Source organism: Peromyscus maniculatus, chromosome 14 (assembly GCF_049852395.1).
Source record: "Peromyscus maniculatus bairdii isolate BWxNUB_F1_BW_parent chromosome 14, HU_Pman_BW_mat_3.1, whole genome shotgun sequence".
Classification (NCBI taxonomy): domain Eukaryota; kingdom Metazoa; phylum Chordata; class Mammalia; order Rodentia; family Cricetidae; genus Peromyscus; species Peromyscus maniculatus.
Genome location: NC_134865.1, coordinates 73,987,854 through 74,006,921, shown reverse-complemented (window position 1 = coordinate 74,006,921; position 19,068 = coordinate 73,987,854). Strand labels below are relative to the sequence as shown.

The 19,068-nt window shown below is 54.4% G+C and overlaps 2 protein-coding genes across 5 annotated transcripts in view; one reads left to right on the top strand and one right to left on the bottom strand.

Moving 5' to 3' along the window:
* The window catches only part of Itpk1 (inositol-tetrakisphosphate 1-kinase), a 145,342-nt gene extending 142,073 nt beyond the window's left edge, over positions 1–3,269 (top strand). For all 4 annotated transcript variants that reach the window (XM_006990894.4, XM_076551286.1, XM_016009168.3 and 1 more), the window contains one exon: positions 1,452–3,269. In XM_006990894.4, coding sequence (XP_006990956.1) covers positions 1,452–1,810 — 359 coding nt within the window. In that variant the 3' untranslated portion in view covers positions 1,811–3,269. The remainder of the gene's footprint in view (positions 1–1,451) is intronic.
* A 3,522-nt stretch (positions 3,270–6,791) lies between these two features.
* On the bottom strand, positions 6,792–18,797 carry Chga (chromogranin A). Its single transcript, XM_016009200.3, has 8 exons — positions 18,393–18,797; positions 17,626–17,672; positions 15,112–15,205; positions 14,288–14,356; positions 11,718–11,852; positions 9,905–10,306; positions 8,941–9,407; positions 6,792–7,253 (listed from the first exon to the last, which is right to left on the bottom strand). Exons 1-8 carry the CDS (start codon positions 18,436–18,438, stop codon positions 7,170–7,172), a joined length of 1,344 nt encoding a protein of 447 aa, XP_015864686.1. The 5' UTR covers positions 18,439–18,797; the 3' UTR covers positions 6,792–7,169.
* Between the last annotated feature and the right edge of the window lie 271 nt (positions 18,798–19,068).

Below are 19,068 nucleotides of genomic sequence, written 5' to 3'. Positions count from 1 at the left end.
GAGGAACGTGGGCAGTGAGCAAAGGCACATGAAGGTCACGGCCCAGTGGTTGGCACTTTTGACACCCTAGGAACACCAGCATGGTGGCATCGTCATCTTCCCCGTCATGGTTGGCAATCCCTCATCTCCACATGTATCCTGGAGACAGAGTGGTAAAGATGGCATTGACGTTTGCCATGGTGTGCTGCTTGCCGGCCACTTTATTAGCTTTACCATGAGCGCCCTTGCTTCAGGCTTCCTCAAAATCACAGGGTGGTTTGCCAAATAATACGAGGCAGCCCAGTGGCCTGGCCCCACACAGTGCCACCTCAGCTTGTACCGATAGTATAGTACCAGTTCTAACCTAGGCACATCATTCCGAGCAGGTGAGAGGAGATCTTGCCTCAGATCTCTTTGGAAGTGGTTTGTTGGGAGTCAACAAATCCTCACCCTGACTCTGAAGCCTGCTGGGTAATTCCTGGGGACTCTGCTGGTATTTGCACCTGCAGTGTGCATGCGTGCATGAGTGCGTGTATAAAAGTGTGTTCTTCTCCCAGGTGGTTAACGTGTGTTTTTATGCCACAGATGGTGGCCTTGGCAGTCTGTTCGTAGGTGCTGATCCTCAGCCTGGGGCACAGATAGCATCCCTGGAGGTGTTTTAGGGTGAGAGGGAATAGATTTGGTGTGGTCTGTGGCCGCCGGGTCAGACCCACCCATGTCTAGCCCTCCTGTGGTGCTCCCAGGAGTCTGCACTGTGAGAGCTGCTCTCCAGTTGTTGTGTGGACAAGAACGCTGAGGTTCAAGATAGGATACAGTGGCCAGGACCCAGGTCTGAGGTCAGACTCAGTTTGTCAGTAAGTGTATGAGGAACACACTTTGGCATGGCCATCTCTGACTGTACATCCCATCAGAGTTGGATGGTTACGCTCCTCAGTTTCCTGTTACTGTAACAAAATACCCAATGATCAGCTTAAAGAGGAAAGGTTATTTGAGTTTTGAAGGTTTCAGTCCGTGATGGTTTCGCCCCATTGATGTGAGCCTATGACAGGGCAGATATTATGAGGAATCACTGGCAGAGGACACCGGTTACCTGATGGGAGAGAAGGCGTGTCTGAAATGACTGGATGATCTTTTAGGCCCTTCTACCACCTCCCAACAGCTCCTTGAGCTGAGGACATGGACTTTGGAAAGCGCACTGCTTACCTAGACTATAGCAGTGGATGAGCCAGGGCGGTGCCCAATAAAAACAAGATTCATCTTTATCAGCTGGCGCTGTGGGACTTCCCACACCCAGGGAACAGACAACAGTCTGGGGCCAGCCCTGTGGACCATGTGCACCAGCCTCTGTGACTCCCACCACCCTTCGATACTGAAAGTGCTTCCCCAAGTCCCAAGGAGCCCATGATTTCTGCTTCTTTCTCCCCTCCTATTCCTGGGCTGATACCCACTACCTTCTGTCTCTCCATCTCCAGGCTATGAGGGTGTGAGCGAGTTCTTTACCGACCTTCTGAACCACATTGCCACAGTCCTGCAAGGCCAGAGCACAGGCGGAGCTGCCACGGAGGAAGTGGCCCCGCTGAGGCACAACAGGCTTCTGGCGGACCAGGCCGGTAGCCTGGCTGGTGAGCGGACGTGCAGTGCCAGCCCTGACTGCTGCAGCAGCATGAAGGGCCAGGACACCCCCTGGAAGACTGAGCCCGAAGCAGGCAACCTGGGTGCCGGCGCCTCTGCCAAGCTGCCGCATCAGAGACTTGGCTGCACCACCGGTGTGTCCCCCAGCTTCCAGCAGCACTGCGTGGCCTCCCTGGCCACCAAGGCCTCCTCACAGTAGCCACAGAGCCCAGGACCCAGAGGGGCGGCGCAGAGCGTGGAACACACCCACTGGGCCAGCAGCTCCCAACGGGAAACACTACTAAGAATTCCCGGTGATCTGATGCTTCTCTGTTTTAATTTTTTACCTGATTTTCTGATGTTATGATCGGAATGATGGGGGGAGACGGAGCAGAACACCAGTGGTCCAGCCTTGAGGATGCCGCCTAACTCCTGCTGTGCAGATCTCCTCACTGAGTTTACACACGCGTGTGTTCTCAACACTAGGTCTGAATGTGAAGTGGGGCGTGTGCATGTTGTGTGTGTGGTTGTCATGCAAGTGTATGTATGCATGTCTGTCTGTCTTCATGGCTGCTGTGGGCCAGCCTTCTGGGCACCCCGGATGGAGGCCCATGTCTGGCCAGGCTATTTGCAGCTGAACAGGCAAAAGGACGAACGTTTTCCCTGTTCCTCCCCTCTCCACCTCTGCCCACACCCAGACCTCACTGTCCCTCTTTCCCCAGATGTGGTCTCCTCCAAAGCTGGCAGTTGGGAGCTCTGTGCTGAGGCTCTGGGTTGTGGGAAGGGGAAAGAAGCTTCCTGTGGGCGGAGCCAAAGCCCCTTAGCTATTGGCAGTCTTCACTGGCTCTGTGGAATGCCCCAGGCCACCATCCTCTCCACCCTGTCTATTGCTCACTGGGACCCAGGAGGGAGGTCGCCTGGCTAGGAGTCCAGGGGTCTGTCAGGACCCAGGATGTGTGCTGGGACTTTGAACAAATCATTCCATGAGTCTTCGGGGTGGCTCCTGAGACAGAGAACTGAAGAGCTGACCTAGTGTTCTAGCCCACGAGGATGCCTGCTGCTCTGTGCCATCATCTGGGTCCCGCCTTTTGGGTGAGAGGAGGCTGCCGATAGGGCTGCTCCTGTACACGCACACCAGCCCCTCCTGGTACAGCCAGGCCCAGCGCAGTGTTCATGGCAAGTCCCTTGCACCGAGCACCAGGCAGGCCCCCAAGGGAGCTGTGCCTCACTCCAGACTCGCTCTGTCCCCACAGCAGCTGGCAGACTACTCACTGGCCCCAAAGCCCACAGGAAAGGACGCCTGTGGAACCCTGGGTGAGCAGCCCAGGACCCCCAAGGGTGATCTTGTGTCTTAAGATATCCGCTCACTTTGCGAAGAGAACTAGGCCTTTGGACTGTCCTTAGGTCCAAGAAGATGGAGGACACTAGAGGAAGCACCCAGCAGCCCTAGGGAGGCTACTAAGTGGGACCACGGTGGGGCATCCTTTGGGCAAGGAGGAGCTGGTTGGCTTTCTTGGAAACAGAACCCCAGGACTAACCACGTTTACAGGACCTGAGTGTTGAACCTGATGATGTCTGTATGTCGCCTTCCCAGGCCTGCCCTGAATTCAGGGGGTGGGAAGTGTGACCGGCTCTCGCACTGCTTTGTCTCCAGAATAAACTACTGAGATCAAACTACATCTCATACGTGGTCACAGTCATTAAAGATGTTTGATAAGGCACCATTGGCTTTTCAGAATAGAATTCCCAGTCTCTGCCTTGTCAGCAGGCAGGGTGGAGGCAGTATCCCGTTCCCTAGAGCTCCTTTCTCCCCAGGGTCACACTGCCAGGTAACTACCTTCTGGCAATGCACCATTTCTACAGGGCTCCATGCGGGTATTGAGGGCAGTTCGCTTTTCCAGGAGTAGAAATGGGAGCAGGGACCTGGGGCCACATGCTTGCAGATGCTTTAATAATGCAGAAATGTGACTTTTCACAAACATGACACTACGAAGCACTAGCTGCTGGAGTCTGTCCTCACCAAGGGAGATGAGTGGGGTCTGCTCTGGGTCTGGGTCATTGTTGGTGTCACAGAAGTGTCTAGATTTGCCCCGTACCATGGGGAGGCTAGCCTGCAGAATTGGATCCACCAAACCCTCAGCTATTTCGGGGGCTATCCCCATGAGCCCCACCCTGAGTGAGCATCTCTCTGAAGCTGCTAAGAAGGCTCCACAGCAAGTCAAAAGCCCAGTGGGTTGATGGGGACACTAAGGAGATGGCTCAGTGGTTGAGGATGTTTGCTGTGCCATCACGACGACTGGAGTTCAGAGCCTGGCACCCATGTAACAAGCCAGGCATCCAGTGCTCTCCTCTAACTCCAGGTCAAGAGTGGAGGGATAGAACAGGGGGACCACTGGGCCTTGCTGGCTTCCAGCCTAGCCAAGGAAAGACGAGCCCAGGTTCAGGGAGAGACCCTACCTTAAAGGATGGGCAGAGAGTAATGGAAGCAGACACCCCAGCCCTCTTTTGGACTCAGCATTTACAGTTGCTCCCTCACACATACATATTTTTTAAGGCCACAGCAAGAAGTTGAGGTTTTAATGGCTGGGGCAAATAGTGTCTGTTGAACAGACCTACAGAGACAAAGGACATTGCAATTCTGACCTGAAGGCTGGCCCCTGTCTACTCTAGAGCACTCACACTGGTTGCTGACTATAAAGCCACTGGATGGCCTTGCTGATGTCCTGGGAGGGGTTGCTTGCCTTTTAATATTCCCTATAAATCAGTCACTTAACCAGTGGGATCCCAACAGCATTCCTCACCCCAACTTGCTGTGGCTACGGCCCCTGTCACGCCAGAGCCCTCAAGCTGGTCTAAAAGAGCCTGCCTCCTCCAGCGTGGGTGAACAGGAGCCATGGCCCTCAGTGGGAACTTCTGGGGTCCAGGAGCCCCCAGTTTGGATAGGCCTACGGTGAGTGCTGCTGCCCCCAGACTCATCTGCCCTGCCCAGCCAAGTATAACTCAGATGATGGCCCCAAGGCTTCTCCACAGACCCTCCCCTCATGGTGAAAGCCTATGCCCCAACCCCTTTTCTGCCAGGCCAGCGGCAGCGGACTCTGGGGAATGGCCCTTTCCAACGCTCTGCAGAGAAGGGCCGACCGCCACAGCAGCATGGTCCCTCCCGCTTGGGTCCTCTTCGCTTTTGCGTGTGACTGGGAGGTACCTCCCCAACTTCAGTCTTGTTCAGAAATGGTTGACTTTTCTTTGATTCCTGGGTCTTATGGGGCTTGGCATCTTGGAGGGGCCCCTGCAGGACGTAAGAGGTGATATTTCCCTGAGGCTCCCTGCATAGAGAGCTAACCCAGGGTTTATACAGAGCTGTGCTACCCGAGGAGCTAAGTAGTGTCCACGCCTGAGCTTTGTTTTTGTTTTGTTTTGTTTGTTTGGGTTTTTTTTTGTTTGTTTGTTTGTTTTTTCGAGACAGGGTTTCTCTGTGTAGCTTTGCGCCTTTCCTGGAACTCACTTGGTAGCCCAGGCTGGCCTCGAACTCACAGAGATCCGCCTGTGCCTGCCTCTGCCTCCTGAGCTTTGTGATGGCTCCTGCTTGCTCCCTCCCCCACCCCCGCTGTGTGTCTTGTAGACATCTGTACACCAAATGCACTTGGACCTGTACTGTCTACAAAGCCACACTCGGCCCATTGGGTCCTGCCCGGCTCTGTCTTTGCTTCTTGTGGTGTGACTGCAGGTGGCTCATCTTTGGGATGGGGTCCTCTGGTGACAAGGTGTCCCTGGGTTCTGTTGCCCCCTTAGTCCTGGTGGTGGATGTTTTGGGTCTCTGGTAGCCTAGTGGGAATTTGTGGAATGACGGTTAGGAGGTGTCTAACCCTGAAGAAAACCATGTCTCAGCAGTGGCCTCATGCAGGGTGTGCCTCAAACTCGGGTGCAGGCTGCAGTAGCAGTGAGAAGCTAGGCCCCACTTGAGAATTTCAGCCTAAGACCTTTTTCCACCTCTGTCCTCCCAAGTCTTCCACTGCTGAAGGAGTTTTTCATCTGCAGTCTGACACAGTCAGACCTTACCACAATCCAGTAGAAACAAATATTCCATATTGGGAAACTGAGGCTCTGGGAGGGCCAGAAAGGCTGGCCAAGCACTCTAGGTAGTGAATGGGTGGGCTGAGGCAGGGTTTGGACTGTTGGGACCCAGCTCTCAAATACCAGCCGGAACTCTGGAGTTGGCTCTGTCTGGGGTAGCAGTGATGTCCCTGCCCCTCGGGCACAAGGCACATGCTCTTGCTTCCTCTAACAGGAGAACCTCACCAGGCAGACTGCTAAGGCCAAGCCCAGTCCCCACATGTTCATCATCACCACTGGAAGTCCCTCACCAGATAGATGGCTTTTAGTTGAGGTCCACAGGCGGAGTTCTTGTCTGAAGTTGAAGCCAGCAGAGCCTTGAACAAGCCCAACAATCAGAGTCCATGTTGGCTGTAGGAGGATCTAACTTACCCAGTGAGACAATGGGTTTCCAAAGCCAGGGTTTCATCCCAGGTTTTGTGTGCAGGCATACTAGGCCACATACAAATATTTGGTGAGTGACTGAATGATTGACCCTAGTAGCCAGCACCCATGAGTCTAGCACCACATCCCAGCCTGGCCTGATGGCATAACTTACGAAATTCCCATGCTTAAAAGTTTGGTATGCCAGCTCTACCTGTGACTTCAATGTCCCATTTCTTCTTCCCTGCCTCCACTTCCCTGTCCTCAAAGCTGGGCCTAAGACCTGTTATTTTCTAGTAAACTCTTTTCTGCCCCATACCTCAGACACCCCACGGTCCCATGCCTGTGGTCATGGGCACATGAGGTGGGGAGTCCAGCATTGATCTGGTGCCTATGGCCGGTGGACGGTATTATCCTGGGGCCTGTCAACCTCCACCCAGTGCCAGGGTAACTAGGGAACAGTCCAGAAGGACGGTCTCAGCAGAAACTGTGTCCAGCTCAGGGATGGCTGGGAGATAAGCTGGCACGGGTGGTGGACCCCCTGTGGCAGTGGGCATCCCCACACCCTGTTCTGGGCACAGATGAAACCGAAGCTCAGTGATACAAAGTCGCTTGCCCAGTAAATGGCCCAGAAAGGAGCTCCCCCAAACACACACCCAGCCCAGCATAGAAACAACCCAGTCCTATCCAACTCTGAGTGGAACAGGAAAGAAAAAAAATCAAAAGGAAAGAGCCCAAAGCAGGTTTATTCTTCCTTCAATAAATTTTATCTGGAATATCTTATAGTCGGGAGTTCTTGGCTTTCACCCAAAGGTCAGAAGTTATTGCCATTGTGCCCCGTGGATAAGGTGGAAGAGAAACGTCTAGAAAGCTGCCTGTGTTCAGAGAAGGAATCTGTGTGGACAGTCAGGGCTGTCCCGCAGAAGTGTCCAGGCCAGGGGCTGAGAACTAGAGGGAGTGAGGGGCAAGAGGACAACCTGGGCTCTGGTGGGCTAGAGGCAGCCTCCCTACTAGGAGCAGCATTCAAGCCGTGGGACCAGGGTCACAGGGTGCCTTGAAGCCATGGCTGGCCCCACCAGCCAGTGCCTCAGCCACCAGCCAGTGCCTCAGCCCCGCCGCAATGCCTGCAGCTGGTGAGCCACCTTCTCCAGCTCCGCCTCGATGTCTGACAGGCTCTCTAGCTCCTGGTCCTAGGAGGGAACAGACAGGGTCACTTGGGGCTGGCCCGTGTTGGAATCGCCAATGGCACAGTTCAGCCAGACTGGCCCTGCTGTTTGTTGGCAGCTAGTCTCAGACAAGTGGCTTTGCATCAGAGCCCCAGGGGATGTGTCCACATCACAGGCAAAATGATGTCACCCAGCAATGCTGGGATGCTCTGGGGACCATTATGCCCAAGGCCCCCGTGGCCTCTTATCCAACCCCCATTTAATCCCTATGGGTATATGGTTCCTTTTAGGACTCTGCCTCAGTCTGGATACCAGTGTTGGTTCCCGGGGCTTGATCTGTCTCCTACAGCCTCTGAACCTGGTGGACCAATGGTTAGGGCAACATCACTATGGACCTGCCTGGGGCTGGGTTCTGACATTTGGTCCTGACCCTAGACTATTCCATGCTCTGGTCAGGATGGGCAGGGAAGCAGGAGGCCCTCTGAGCCACTAAGTCTCAATTTTACTGCCCTGCCGAGGCAATGTCCGAAGGATACTGACAGTGGCTGCCCTGGAAATAGGGACTCTAGATCCTTCTATCTTAGAGCAGCCCATGGAGTATGAGTTCTGTGTTGCTGAAGTTTCTAACAAGACTACCCCCCACCTCACCCTGTCTATAACACCTGGGGTCCCTGCTCCTTCACTGCAGGATCCCTTTGTTCGTGAGTGAGAAGCTCTTATAGGTGGGTAAAGGGGTTCTTAGAACTGCCCATCTTGTTCTGGGACCAGAGCTGGGGGGGTGAGGAGCACAGTGCAGTTCATTTCACCCTTCCCCCACCTCCAAGAACAGATCTCCCTGCCAGTGCCCACTCCTAAGAGGAGCCCATGCTCTCAGATGTCAATGGGACCTTGCTCCAGGTCGGAAGATGGGCAGGACCTAAAGAAGGCCTCGGTGTGGGTGGGAAGAGCCTTGAGGTCAGGGGCTGTGGGTAGAGCATGCTTCCCATAGAATCCCAACTCCCTCCAGAGCACTGGCTTAGCCAGGTCCCACCAAGGCCCCCTCCAGCTCAGGAGGCATCCCGCCTGCTGAGAAGCCCAGCTCCCATATCTCCCTTGCAGCTGCCCAAGTGGCCTTGTGTAGATCGGGGGGTTGGAGGTCATGCTGCTGGTTATAATAAGGTGAACTAGAGAGACTCCATAACCCCATTTCAAAAGTGGGGAAACTAATGAGACTCAGAGAGGCACAATGACCTGCCCAAGATCACACAGCCAGGACCAGGTGGAACCAAGTCTGCCGGTGCCTCCATGCCTCCCTGTCTACTTACCGAGGTTCAGCCAGCTCTGCCCTGCCATGCCATTGTGGGCTATATGTGAGTTCGAACCCAGGAGTAGGTACAACTGCGTTGCCTGGGAACTGGGAGGGCATTGCCCCCAACCAGACTGTCCCTTGGCATCCCTTCCCAGTTCCCAGGGCTACGGGTGCCCTGAGAGGCCCCAAGCCAGTCTTGTCAAGCTCTCCATCCAAAGCACCATGCCTCACCCCCATCACCCCCAAGTCCTGCTCACACACCAGCAGAGGCAATGGCCCGGTAGCTCTATTAAACACCTGCTGTAAGCCAGTGTCCCCTATCCCAAGCCCATCTGAGTACCCCTTCAGGCTCCAGCTAAGGGAAACCATGTCCCCTCAGTGGGGGAGGGGCTGCTGGGCACAGCTACCCTTGGCTATACCAACCTCTGTTCTGCGGTTGGCGCTGCCTTCCTCCTCCTTCTTTTCTTCAAAGTCGCCGCGGGCCTCCACGCTATCTTCTCTGGAAGATGGTCTCCAGCCCCGCCGTAGCTGAGGCCCGAGGTCCCTGAAGCCATAGGCCCGGGCCCGGAAAGGGAGCTTCATGGAGCGGTCAGGGTCATCCTCCCCCTCCAGCCGCTTCTCTGCTGTCAGCTCCTTGGCCAGCTGGTCCATCCTGCTCCATCGCTTGCCCTCCCAGTCTCTGGACAGACGCTCCTCTTCTTCTTCCTCCTGCTTATGCTCCAGCTCCTGGCTCTTCCCGCCTGGGAAGAGACCTTGGGGGGGCCCTGCCATCACATCTTCCCCATCTTCCTCCTGCTGAGAGTGCTCCGGTTCCCCCTTCCCCTTGGGTAACTGAGCTTCAGAAGCCCCGGTCTTTCCGCCTCCATCCACTGCCTGAGACTCCGACTGACCTGGAGCAGGTGGTGGTAAGAACGGGAAGTAAGTGAGGAAGGGCTGCCACGCCCCGAGATTCTCTGTGCAGTCACCTCTAAGGCCAAGCTCACCATTCAGGGTCCAGCCAGCCCCTCCAGAGCAGCTGCACCCAGAGCACAGAGCAATCTTCATACTGTGCTTTGCTAGACCCTGCCCAAACTCCAAGAAGTGAGTTGGCAGACTCACTGAACCTCACCCTGTCTTCTCTGCATTCTCCAAGCATCTCCCCAAAGCCCCTCATCCCTCCCCGGTACAGAAGGGTGATTGTTGCTTGGTTTGGGAGACAGACAAACTGGCATCGCAGCTTTGATTACCACTTGGCTGTGTAGTCCTTGGCACATTACATGACCTCTCTCGGAGCCTGTTGTTCCCCTGGACGGTGGGGATGACACCCATCTTTCAGGGTTGTTATGGAGGTGGCATAAGGCTCTCCCTCTCTCAGACACATGACTTGAGGTCCTGTCGCCATACATACCCTCATCTTTCTGGATCTCCTCGTATTCGGGTTGGGAGCTGGATGCTTCAGTGGGGACCTCTTCAGGCCCAGCCTTCTCTCTAACCTCCTCTTCCTCCTCCTTTTCCTCCTCTTGCTTGGTTTTCCCGGCTTGCTGCTGGGCACTCAGGCCTCTCTCGCTGTCCCCTGTGGCCTGTGGGTCCATATGCTCCTGGTTGGGGAGGCTGGCTGGAGGCTGGGTGTTGGTGGCTGCATCCTCCCCAGGGGCCTGACTGTTCCCCATCATAGAGGACTTCTGCCCAGGCTCTGGAAAGGCCTGAGGCCTGGGTCCCTCGGTGGTCCCCTCAGAGCCACCCTGTTGCACCTCGTCAGAATCCTCTCTCTTCTCCACAGCTTCCTTAGAGGGAGCTTCTGCTACCGTGTCTGTGAACACAGAAGGACAGAGTCAAGCTGAGGACCCAGCTGCCCTCAGGGACTCCTGAGGCCAACTTCAAGTCTGTCATTGTATATCTTGGCTTCCAGGAAGCCCACTCTAGAAGAAGGATTGGGGTCACCCTTTTCATATTTCACATTTCATTTCGGAGCTTGATATGAGACCATTTGAATTGGGCACCTTTAATTCTGCTTCACAAAACAGGATGTAATTTTGAAAGCAAAAATGGAACCCCAAATAAAATTAACATAATTTGAAATGACCCCAGAAGACAGAACCCTGAACTGTAACCTAGGACAGCGGCTAGACTGCAATGTGATCTGGGGCAGACCATTAATCTTATTTTATGTGCCTTGGTGTAAGAGTGTCAGATGCCCTGGAACTGGAGTTACAGACAGCTGTGAGCTGCCTTGTGGGTGCTGGGAATTGAACCTGGGTCCTCCAGAAGAGCAGCCAGTGCTCTTAACCGCTGAGCCATCTCTCCAGCCCTAAAAGATGTCTTCTTGCAGACAGGCTTCAAGAGTAAAAAAAATCCCTCCTGTTTCTGTTCGGCTGCTGAACAGAGCACCACCAGGGACATGCTATTGTCTACCAGGGCTTCAGGGTGCCCGGACCACAGAACTGAAGACAATGCTCAGAAAGCCAAGATACCTGTCATTGTTCAGACTCCTGTACACACACACACACACACACACACACACACACACACACACACACACACACTATTCCCTTCTCACAGCACCACAGTGATCAAGATACTCGTTCCCATGGGAGCGGTATGTGGGAGTCTGTGGAGCATGGCAAGCTGCCACCAGGGTAACAATGCAGCTGATGTGGGGGTGCCCAACATACTTGTATATGTCCATTTGGCCCAGAGGATGACCACGGACCATCTGCTGGGAACTGGCCTTTCTGTCCACTTTGGACATAAAAATCCCAGTTCTGCAGTTTGTCCCACATATAGGATGGGGAGCTGGGTGACCTGCCCGAGGATGACCTCTTTAGCTTCAGGGCCAATGACCCAGGTCATTTTGTATTTAGAACCTGTTCCTCTGGACCCTTTTTTAACACCTTCAACTAAGGTGGTACCTAGTTCCAGAAAGACAGAAGCAGGAGACAGGGCTGTGTGACAGGAGCCATGAGGTTGGCCCAGGGCTCCTGCTGCCTCTGGAGCAGGGGACTGGTGTGGGAACAATTCAAAGGCTTTAGATAAGACAGCACCAGGTCCAAATTCTAAGTTATGGTAGGAACCCTGTGCAAGGGAGTTAATCTTCTGGACCTCCGTTTCCCACATATAAAGGGAAGGGAATGGTAGCCGCCTTCCTGCTCTGAAGAAGCAGCGCCCCCTGGGGACCAGTGTTCCCCTTGCAGGCCCTTCCTCTCCTAGCTGGCCACACCCACCTGCTCCGTGCTTGGCCTCAGGGCTCTGATTCTCAAACACTTCTGAGAGCTCATCCTCGAAGCTGCTGTGTTGCTGCTGTGGCTTCTGATGCTCTGCCTGCTGCTTCGGCTGCTGCTGGGCCCGCTCCTTGGCACCTGGTGGGAGGGGACAAGGGAAGGTCCCATGTGGTCAAGCCCTGACACATCTGTCCATGACACTGTAGGCCTACCTCACCACTGTGAACAGCTTGTATTCTTAGAGAGAGGCTGAGGGTACAGGCTCTCAGCTGGAGCCCATCAGGCCACACCACCCCTCTGACTCGGTGGTCCCAATGGGAGAGGAGAGAAAGCTCTTCTTGTACCTTGGAGAGCACTAAGGGCCCAAATGGAACAGAAGGTTCCCCAAGGCAGCAGGAAAACTGAGAAACCCTCAGGACCCATGGCCCTACAGCAGCCCCGGACTCCTCCTGGGTGCTCTTTATTCAAGAAATCCCACTTCTCTGGAGCCCCAAGTTTGGACCCCGGAGAAGGTGGATGCTACGCTTACCATTGAGCCCCGGGCTGTACCTATCCCATGGCCCAGAGTCCCTCTGCCTACATAACCCTGCGGCTGCTACCGCTGCCACCCTGAGAATCCTGGAGCTGTGTCTGCATCAGGACACAGCTCTGTAGCTGTGGGGTCAACGCAGGCTAGGAAGTTTGCCCAACCCAGCTACAGTGGGCTCCAGGCCTCCCCTGGCCACGCCCATGGCTCTGTGACCTTGGGCAATGTAGGCTCCCCAAGGTTCAGATGCTCATCTATAAACAGACTCATGGTAGATGTTAAGGCAGAGGTCCCTGTGCAAGGGATACAAAACCCAAGAGGGAACAGTGATGATGACCATGATGGCTGAAGACATACCCGGTGCCCTCATAATGGAAAACAACCGATGTGCACAGATGCTCTGTATTATTGGATACATATGTGTAAGGGTGTAGAGTAAGGCACATTCCTCTCTAATAGTCTCTACTGAAATGGTTATTTAAGTGGAATATCCATCCAATATTTAATTTTAAAATTATCCTTAAAATATCTAATGTTTTTTGAAAAGCACTATCCTGGAGACCTGGAACTCTGGCCCTCCTCCCACCCTAGCTACCTCCTGAGGGAAGCGGCCATGCTTCAGGGGTAGGACCACAGTGCCTTGAGCATGGGCCTGGTATGGTGGGTGTGGTGGCACATGCTTGCAAGCCCAGCCCTCCAAAGGCTGAGGCAGGACAGGGTCAAGGGCAGTGTGAGTTACTCAATGAGAGCCTGTTTCAAAACAAAAGACGAGGACGGGAAGGACAACATCAATTATAACTACTCCAGCGCCAGCCTCCGTCCTCTGTATGCTAGGCATGGATTCTGGGGCTGGGGCTGTTCGGTTGGTGGAGTCTTTGCTTAGCATCATGAAGCCCTGGGTTCTATCTGCAGCATCACATAAAACAGTGTAGTAGCCCACACCTGAATTCCAGCACTCTGGCAGGGGAGGACTGGAGGATCTGAAGTTCAAGGGCAGCCTCAGTTACACAGTAAGTTTCAAGCCAGCCTGGGCTACATGAGATCCTGTCTCAAAAAAATAAAACAAGGAGGTTGGTGTTTACTACCAAGACAGACCAGCAAGTGAGAGAAAAAGACCAAGCTACCTCAGGGAAGGAGGTTTGCGAGGGTTAATTTTTTGTTGTTTGTTTTTTGAGACAGGGTTTCTCTGTGTAATCCTGACTATCCTGGACCAGGCTGGCTTCAAACTCACAGAGATCCGCCTGCCTCTGCCTCCTGAGTGCTGGGATTAAAGGTGTGCACCACCACCGCCAGCCCTAGGGTTAATTTTTGCTCGCTTTTTACCCAAATCTCTCCCCATCTTCACACACAGTTCACACTGCCCCAAAGGCCTCAGGGTGGTCCTGGTTTGAGTTGAGCAAAGGTGACAGATTCCTGCACATGGCACTGAGGTCCTACCTCACAAGCATGGCTACTTTCCTCAGGAGGCAGCCGGGGAAGCAGCAGAGCCGGAACCCGGGCCCTCCAGGTCTCCAGGGCAGTGCTTCACCCTCCCTCAAAGGAGAAGGCACTGGGTGGGGGTGATATGACCAGAGCTCCCATTGTGGCCCGCTGGCCAGCTTGCACACCCTCAATGCTGTGAGCCCTGGGCCTCAAACCCCTGTCTGAAAAGGGCCTGGGAAAAGTCACCTCTCAGCCCAAGACACCCTGTAAGTCTGCTCTGTGTTTAGGGGCAAGCATGGAGCAAAGAGCCACAAGGAAGCCAGAGCCTTCTCTCTCTGTGTGGTCTGCAGAGAAGAATCCTCCTGGCCTCCAGAAGAGGCCGAGGAGTGTCAGCAGAATTGTCTCTGCTCTTAACAAGGTCTACTCACTGTGTGACCTTGGGGAAATCGCTCAGCCTCTCTGGGCCTTGATCTCTTTAACAGTCTGGACAATAGAGTCAAGTGGCATGAAGGACCCCACCTTTCTGCTCTGAAACTGAGCACCTGAGTATGCTCAGCTTCCACCCGGGGTCTCTCCTGCTCTCTTGCTACCTTTTCCCCCAGAATTATGTGCGGTGCTGAAATACCTTGGAGAGCCAGGTCTTGGAGTTCCTTCAGCAAATTCTGGTGTCGAAGAATGGAGAGGACCCTCTCATCTGAAGGGAGAAATCACAGGTACCAATGGCTTCCAGAGGACAGCCCCGGGAGAGATTGGCGTGGACATTTTCAGCTGAGCTCAAGCATTTATTCTGGAAACTCAGCACCAGGAGGCAGTGGCAAGCCTGCATCTTGGTAGAACACTGGAATTCCTCGTTTCCAAGATGTAATCACCTCCCTACTGCAGCAGAAAGGTCACCTGCTGGCTCTGTGCCCAGTCTCCGGGGAAGGGCTGCGGACCTCAGGCTCAGGTAAGTGTGTATATACTTCCTACCTCCACGCTGCCTGCCCCGTCTGTTCCTCCTGACATCCTTCCTCATTTTCTACCTGTCCATCACCAGTGCTCTCATGGGCTAGACAAACTGGACTATCAGCTTGAAAAGATGTGGTCCTTCTCAGGCCCACGTAACACCCTCTTATTCATCCCAGATCCAGAGAATGGCTACCGATGTCAGCGGGACTCCAGACCCTGGGAACAAAGCACCCAGAACCCTGGTCCACAGGGTGCCCAGTCTTGCTGTTCCAGCCCCTTCATTCTGCCCAGGCTTCTGACTAACTGCCATATGTCCCCTCGGAGAGTTGACACACTTTAGGGTCAGTTCCAGGAGCTGTCACTTCTTCATGTGTGCTCCCCAGATTCCCGCACAGACCAGGACACTGGGGCAATGACTTCTGGGTGAGATGGTTAGTCCTGTCAAGAACCACCCACCGCCATCCTGGCCTCCCAGTCCCTCCTCCAGCCTCCGGCTCCTACCTCCTTGGAGGGTCTCCAGACACTCAGGGCTGACAGGCACAGGGCTAGGTTTGGACAGTGAATCAGAGATGACCTCCACGACACACTTCATCACCTAGGAAACAGCAAGGCAGGCTGTGGCTGGTACAAACATGGAACTCAGCCCCTGAGGTGCCAGGGCAACTTTCCCAGGAGGGTAGAAGAGCATTTATGTTGTTTGCAAGAGGCCCTGGGGCCTAAACGAGACCTCATAGAGCTGTAGAAACAGAATGCACACACACACACACACACACACACACACACACACACACACACACACACACACACACACACACTATGGGCCAAATCAATCACATGGGCATACCAATAGGTGCCTCAAGGGGACCACTGCTGAGGAAGGGCGGGAGTAGGAGTATGTGCCTACCATCTTCTCACCCTTTGAGTAATTTTCTAAGGATGGTGCCACCTCTGAGACCTAAAAGGACCTCTTGGGGTCCTGCAGATTCCAAAGGATCAGCTCCTCCAAGATGTCCTCCAGGCTGTCCAGTGAAGAACACAAACCCACCTGGACTCGAACTTGCCAGAAACAGGACCACCTCCCATTCTACAGCCACACTGTGTAGCTCCACACTGTACCATGAGAAGAACTCCCAGCTGGATGTGGGATACCAACGAGTGACATCTCAATGCTCACTCCAGACCAAGACGTATCTCTGAATGTTTTATCTGGTCCGGTGAGGTGCAGCAGGTAGTGAGGCACCTGGCAGAGAGCTGACCTCTGAAGACGGTGTCCACCGATGGGTGGTGTGCTAGCTGTGTGATCTTGAGCAAGTGGCTTAGTCTCTCTGGGCCTCGGCTTCCTCATGTGTAAAGCAAGGATGAGATGCACACCCAATGGAAAACACTCCATCCAATGTGAAGTGCCACACACGCTCAGGGAGGGACTCACAACATCAGACCTGTTTCGACAGCCTGCAGCTGGGTGGAGGAGCAGGAGGTGCCAGACATGAGTCAGGCAACACTGGCAGGGAGCGAAGGTGTGGGAGGCTGTGTCTATGGGATGTGGAGACATCCAACCCATGGTTCCAGGATAACAAGCTGGCAAAGACTGTCAGGGTGTATAGTCAAAACAATCTCCAAGGGAACGTGCAGGTCATCCCAACTGCTGATGCCTCTGATCCCTGCTACCATGCTATGGTGGTGGGAGCAGATCTGGCAAGCAGCTCCTAGGAACATGTACCCTTTCTCCCCAACACCAGACTTTGCATAGAGAATACCAGACAAGCATCAGCCTTTGAGGGCAGCACCAGGAGACAGGAGTTGAGTAGTGGTCTCGAGAATGCTTGGAAACTGGACGTTGTGGTGCACATCTTTAATCCCAGCCCTCAGGAGACAGAGGCAGGTGGATCTCTCTCAGTTTGAGGCCAGCCTGGTCTGCATAATGAGTGCCAGGACAGTCAGAGCTACATAGAGAGACCCTGTCTCGAAAAAGAAAGAAAGAAAGAAAGAAAGAAAGAAAGAAAGAAAGAAAGAAAGAGAGAGAGAGAGAGAGAGAGAGAGAGAGAAGGAAGGAAGGAAGGAAGGAAGGAAAGAAAGAAAGAAAGAAAGAAAGAAAGAAAGAAAGAAAGAAAGAAAGAAAGAAAGAAAGAAAGGAAGGAAGGAAGAAAGGAAGAAAGAAGAAAAGAAAAATGAACAATAAAGAAAGGAAAGAGAAAAGAATGATGGGGAGATAAAAAGGAAGGCTCTAGGAAAATCACTGAGGGTCTACTAGGTGCCTGTGGCTTCACCCATGAATCCTACTCTTTCTTCATCAGGATAAAGCGACACTTCGAGAAGTTGGATTTTCCAAGGTTGCTCAGCTAGAATGAGTGCTGAAAAGTGAAATGCTGGCCCGTGTACAGTTGACAACAAATAAACAAGAAAATACAACTGAATGAATGAATGGAGAGCATTTGGTGCCTTTGGTTTTTAACTGTGGCCCCTCACAGAAGACAGCCCTCAGAACACGGAGAACAGAACTCTCTGATGCTCCGATGGAGACATCCAGATCCTGGGAGAACAGCCCTGGTTGTGATGGGAACAGAGTCCAAGGATTTGGTATGGCTTGTTTCTCACTGCCAGAGGAAGCCCTGGGCAGAGGGGGGAGGCAGAGGGAGGAGATAGAGAGAGGAGGCAGAGGGGGGAGGTAGAGGGGAGGCAGAGGGGGGAGGTAGAGAGGAGTGGCGAGGGGAGGGCAGAGCCAGGCAGGTCTGTGGACACTTAGGACAGGAGAAGCTTTGGTCCTGGCTCAGACCAGTGCCCCTGGTCCCAGGTCCCAGCAGGAGAGACGGGGCCCCTTGGGAAGTCACTGCAGCCGGACAGCAGGGGAAGCAAGAGATCTTTGATGTCCTTCTTGTGTAAGCTGTCCCCAGCTCAGCTGCTGCAGTGCTGGCTTTGGCTCTATGCCAGACTCCCTCCTGCAGCTGCCCAAGGTCTGGCCAGGAGGTGCCCACAGGGCATCTCCCTCTCCCAGGGTACCCCAACATTCCTTCTTACCTTAGTGTCCCCTTTTGTCATAGGACTGTTCACAGGGAGGGCAAAGACTGGAAAGAGGGAGACAGAAACAGAGTGAGTGAGTGAGAGAGACTGCTAACTGGGGTTATTTCTCTGCATCCCGGGAAGCATAGTCCTTCCCTATGGGGCAGGGAGGGGCACTCACTCTCCCAATGCTCTCCCTCAAACTGATCCCCATCCCAAACCCAAATAAGTCGCCAGCACTGATTCCTGCTTCCCTTCCATGCTGCCCCAGGGGGTGGCCCTCAGAAGCTGCACTGAAGAGCCTCAACCCTTCCCCATGGGAGGAGGGTACGTGCAGAGCTGAAATCAAGTTCAATGCGAATAAGACCAGCCATGTAGTGGGTCTCGGGTAGGCAGGAACAGAGGCAGGCAAGGAAAGAAACCCCAGAAGTGGTGGCAAAGAGCTGGGGTGAGGGAAAAGATCAAGGGCAGACTGGCGGGTGGAAGGACCGGAGAGGGTTTGGGGAGCCAGCAGCAGTCCCCTATCTCCCCCAGTGACCTTGGTCGGCGCAGAGCCCAGCACGGTGGATGACGCGTGGAGGGTGGGGGATAGAGGGAGCTGCCCCGCGGGGTTAGGTTGGGCTCCACAGCCCCTCCGGGTGTGGTGGGAGACCGGAGGCCACATGAGTCGAGGAGCTAGACGCTACCGCGAGCCCTGGGTGCTGTCCGTGGTGCTGAATCCCAGGGCTTTGCAAGGGACCTGGGGTAGGAGAGGGGACCCCACTGCCGAGCCCAGAGCCGCTCACCTTGCCCGGCGCACAGCAGAAGCGCCAGGATCGCGGCGGAGCGCATGGCGAGCTGGGTGGTGCGGGAAGTGTGGACGAACTGCGGCAGGAGGATGGTAGGAGTGGCTCTATGATCTGTCCACTCGAGCTCTGCCCCAGCGGGAGCACTGCGGTAGCGGCGGCGGCGGCGGCGGCGGCGGTGGCGGCAGCAGTAGCAGCAGCAACGCTATGCTCTCTTTTATACACACATATACACACACACACAAACACACACGCACACGCACACGCGCACACACCCAGGAAATTACGTCATAGGACCGCCCTCTGCGCCCCTTTCCCACCTTCGGTTCCGCTCCACCTCCAGCCTCACCTCAGGCTGCCTCCACCCTGCTCCTAGCTGGTGGCATTGAAGAGTCCCCGGCTTCCGGAGGGGCCCAGCGGAACCTCCACCTGTCAACTTGATGTGTACCCGTGGACAAGTCACTCCTGTCTCTGAACCTCACATTCCTCCCCTATTCACTGAGGTTCCTGTACCTCTCCAGACTGCTGAGTTCTCTACTTAGCGTACTTTTCTCTTGATTTCACTGGCTGGAGGCATGCTCACATTTCAGAACTCCCTGGAATATCCAGCGAGTCTCAATAAAGCCTCCTGACCCCTGCCTGAGAGAGGGAGGCCTCTCTAGCAACCCAGTTTTGT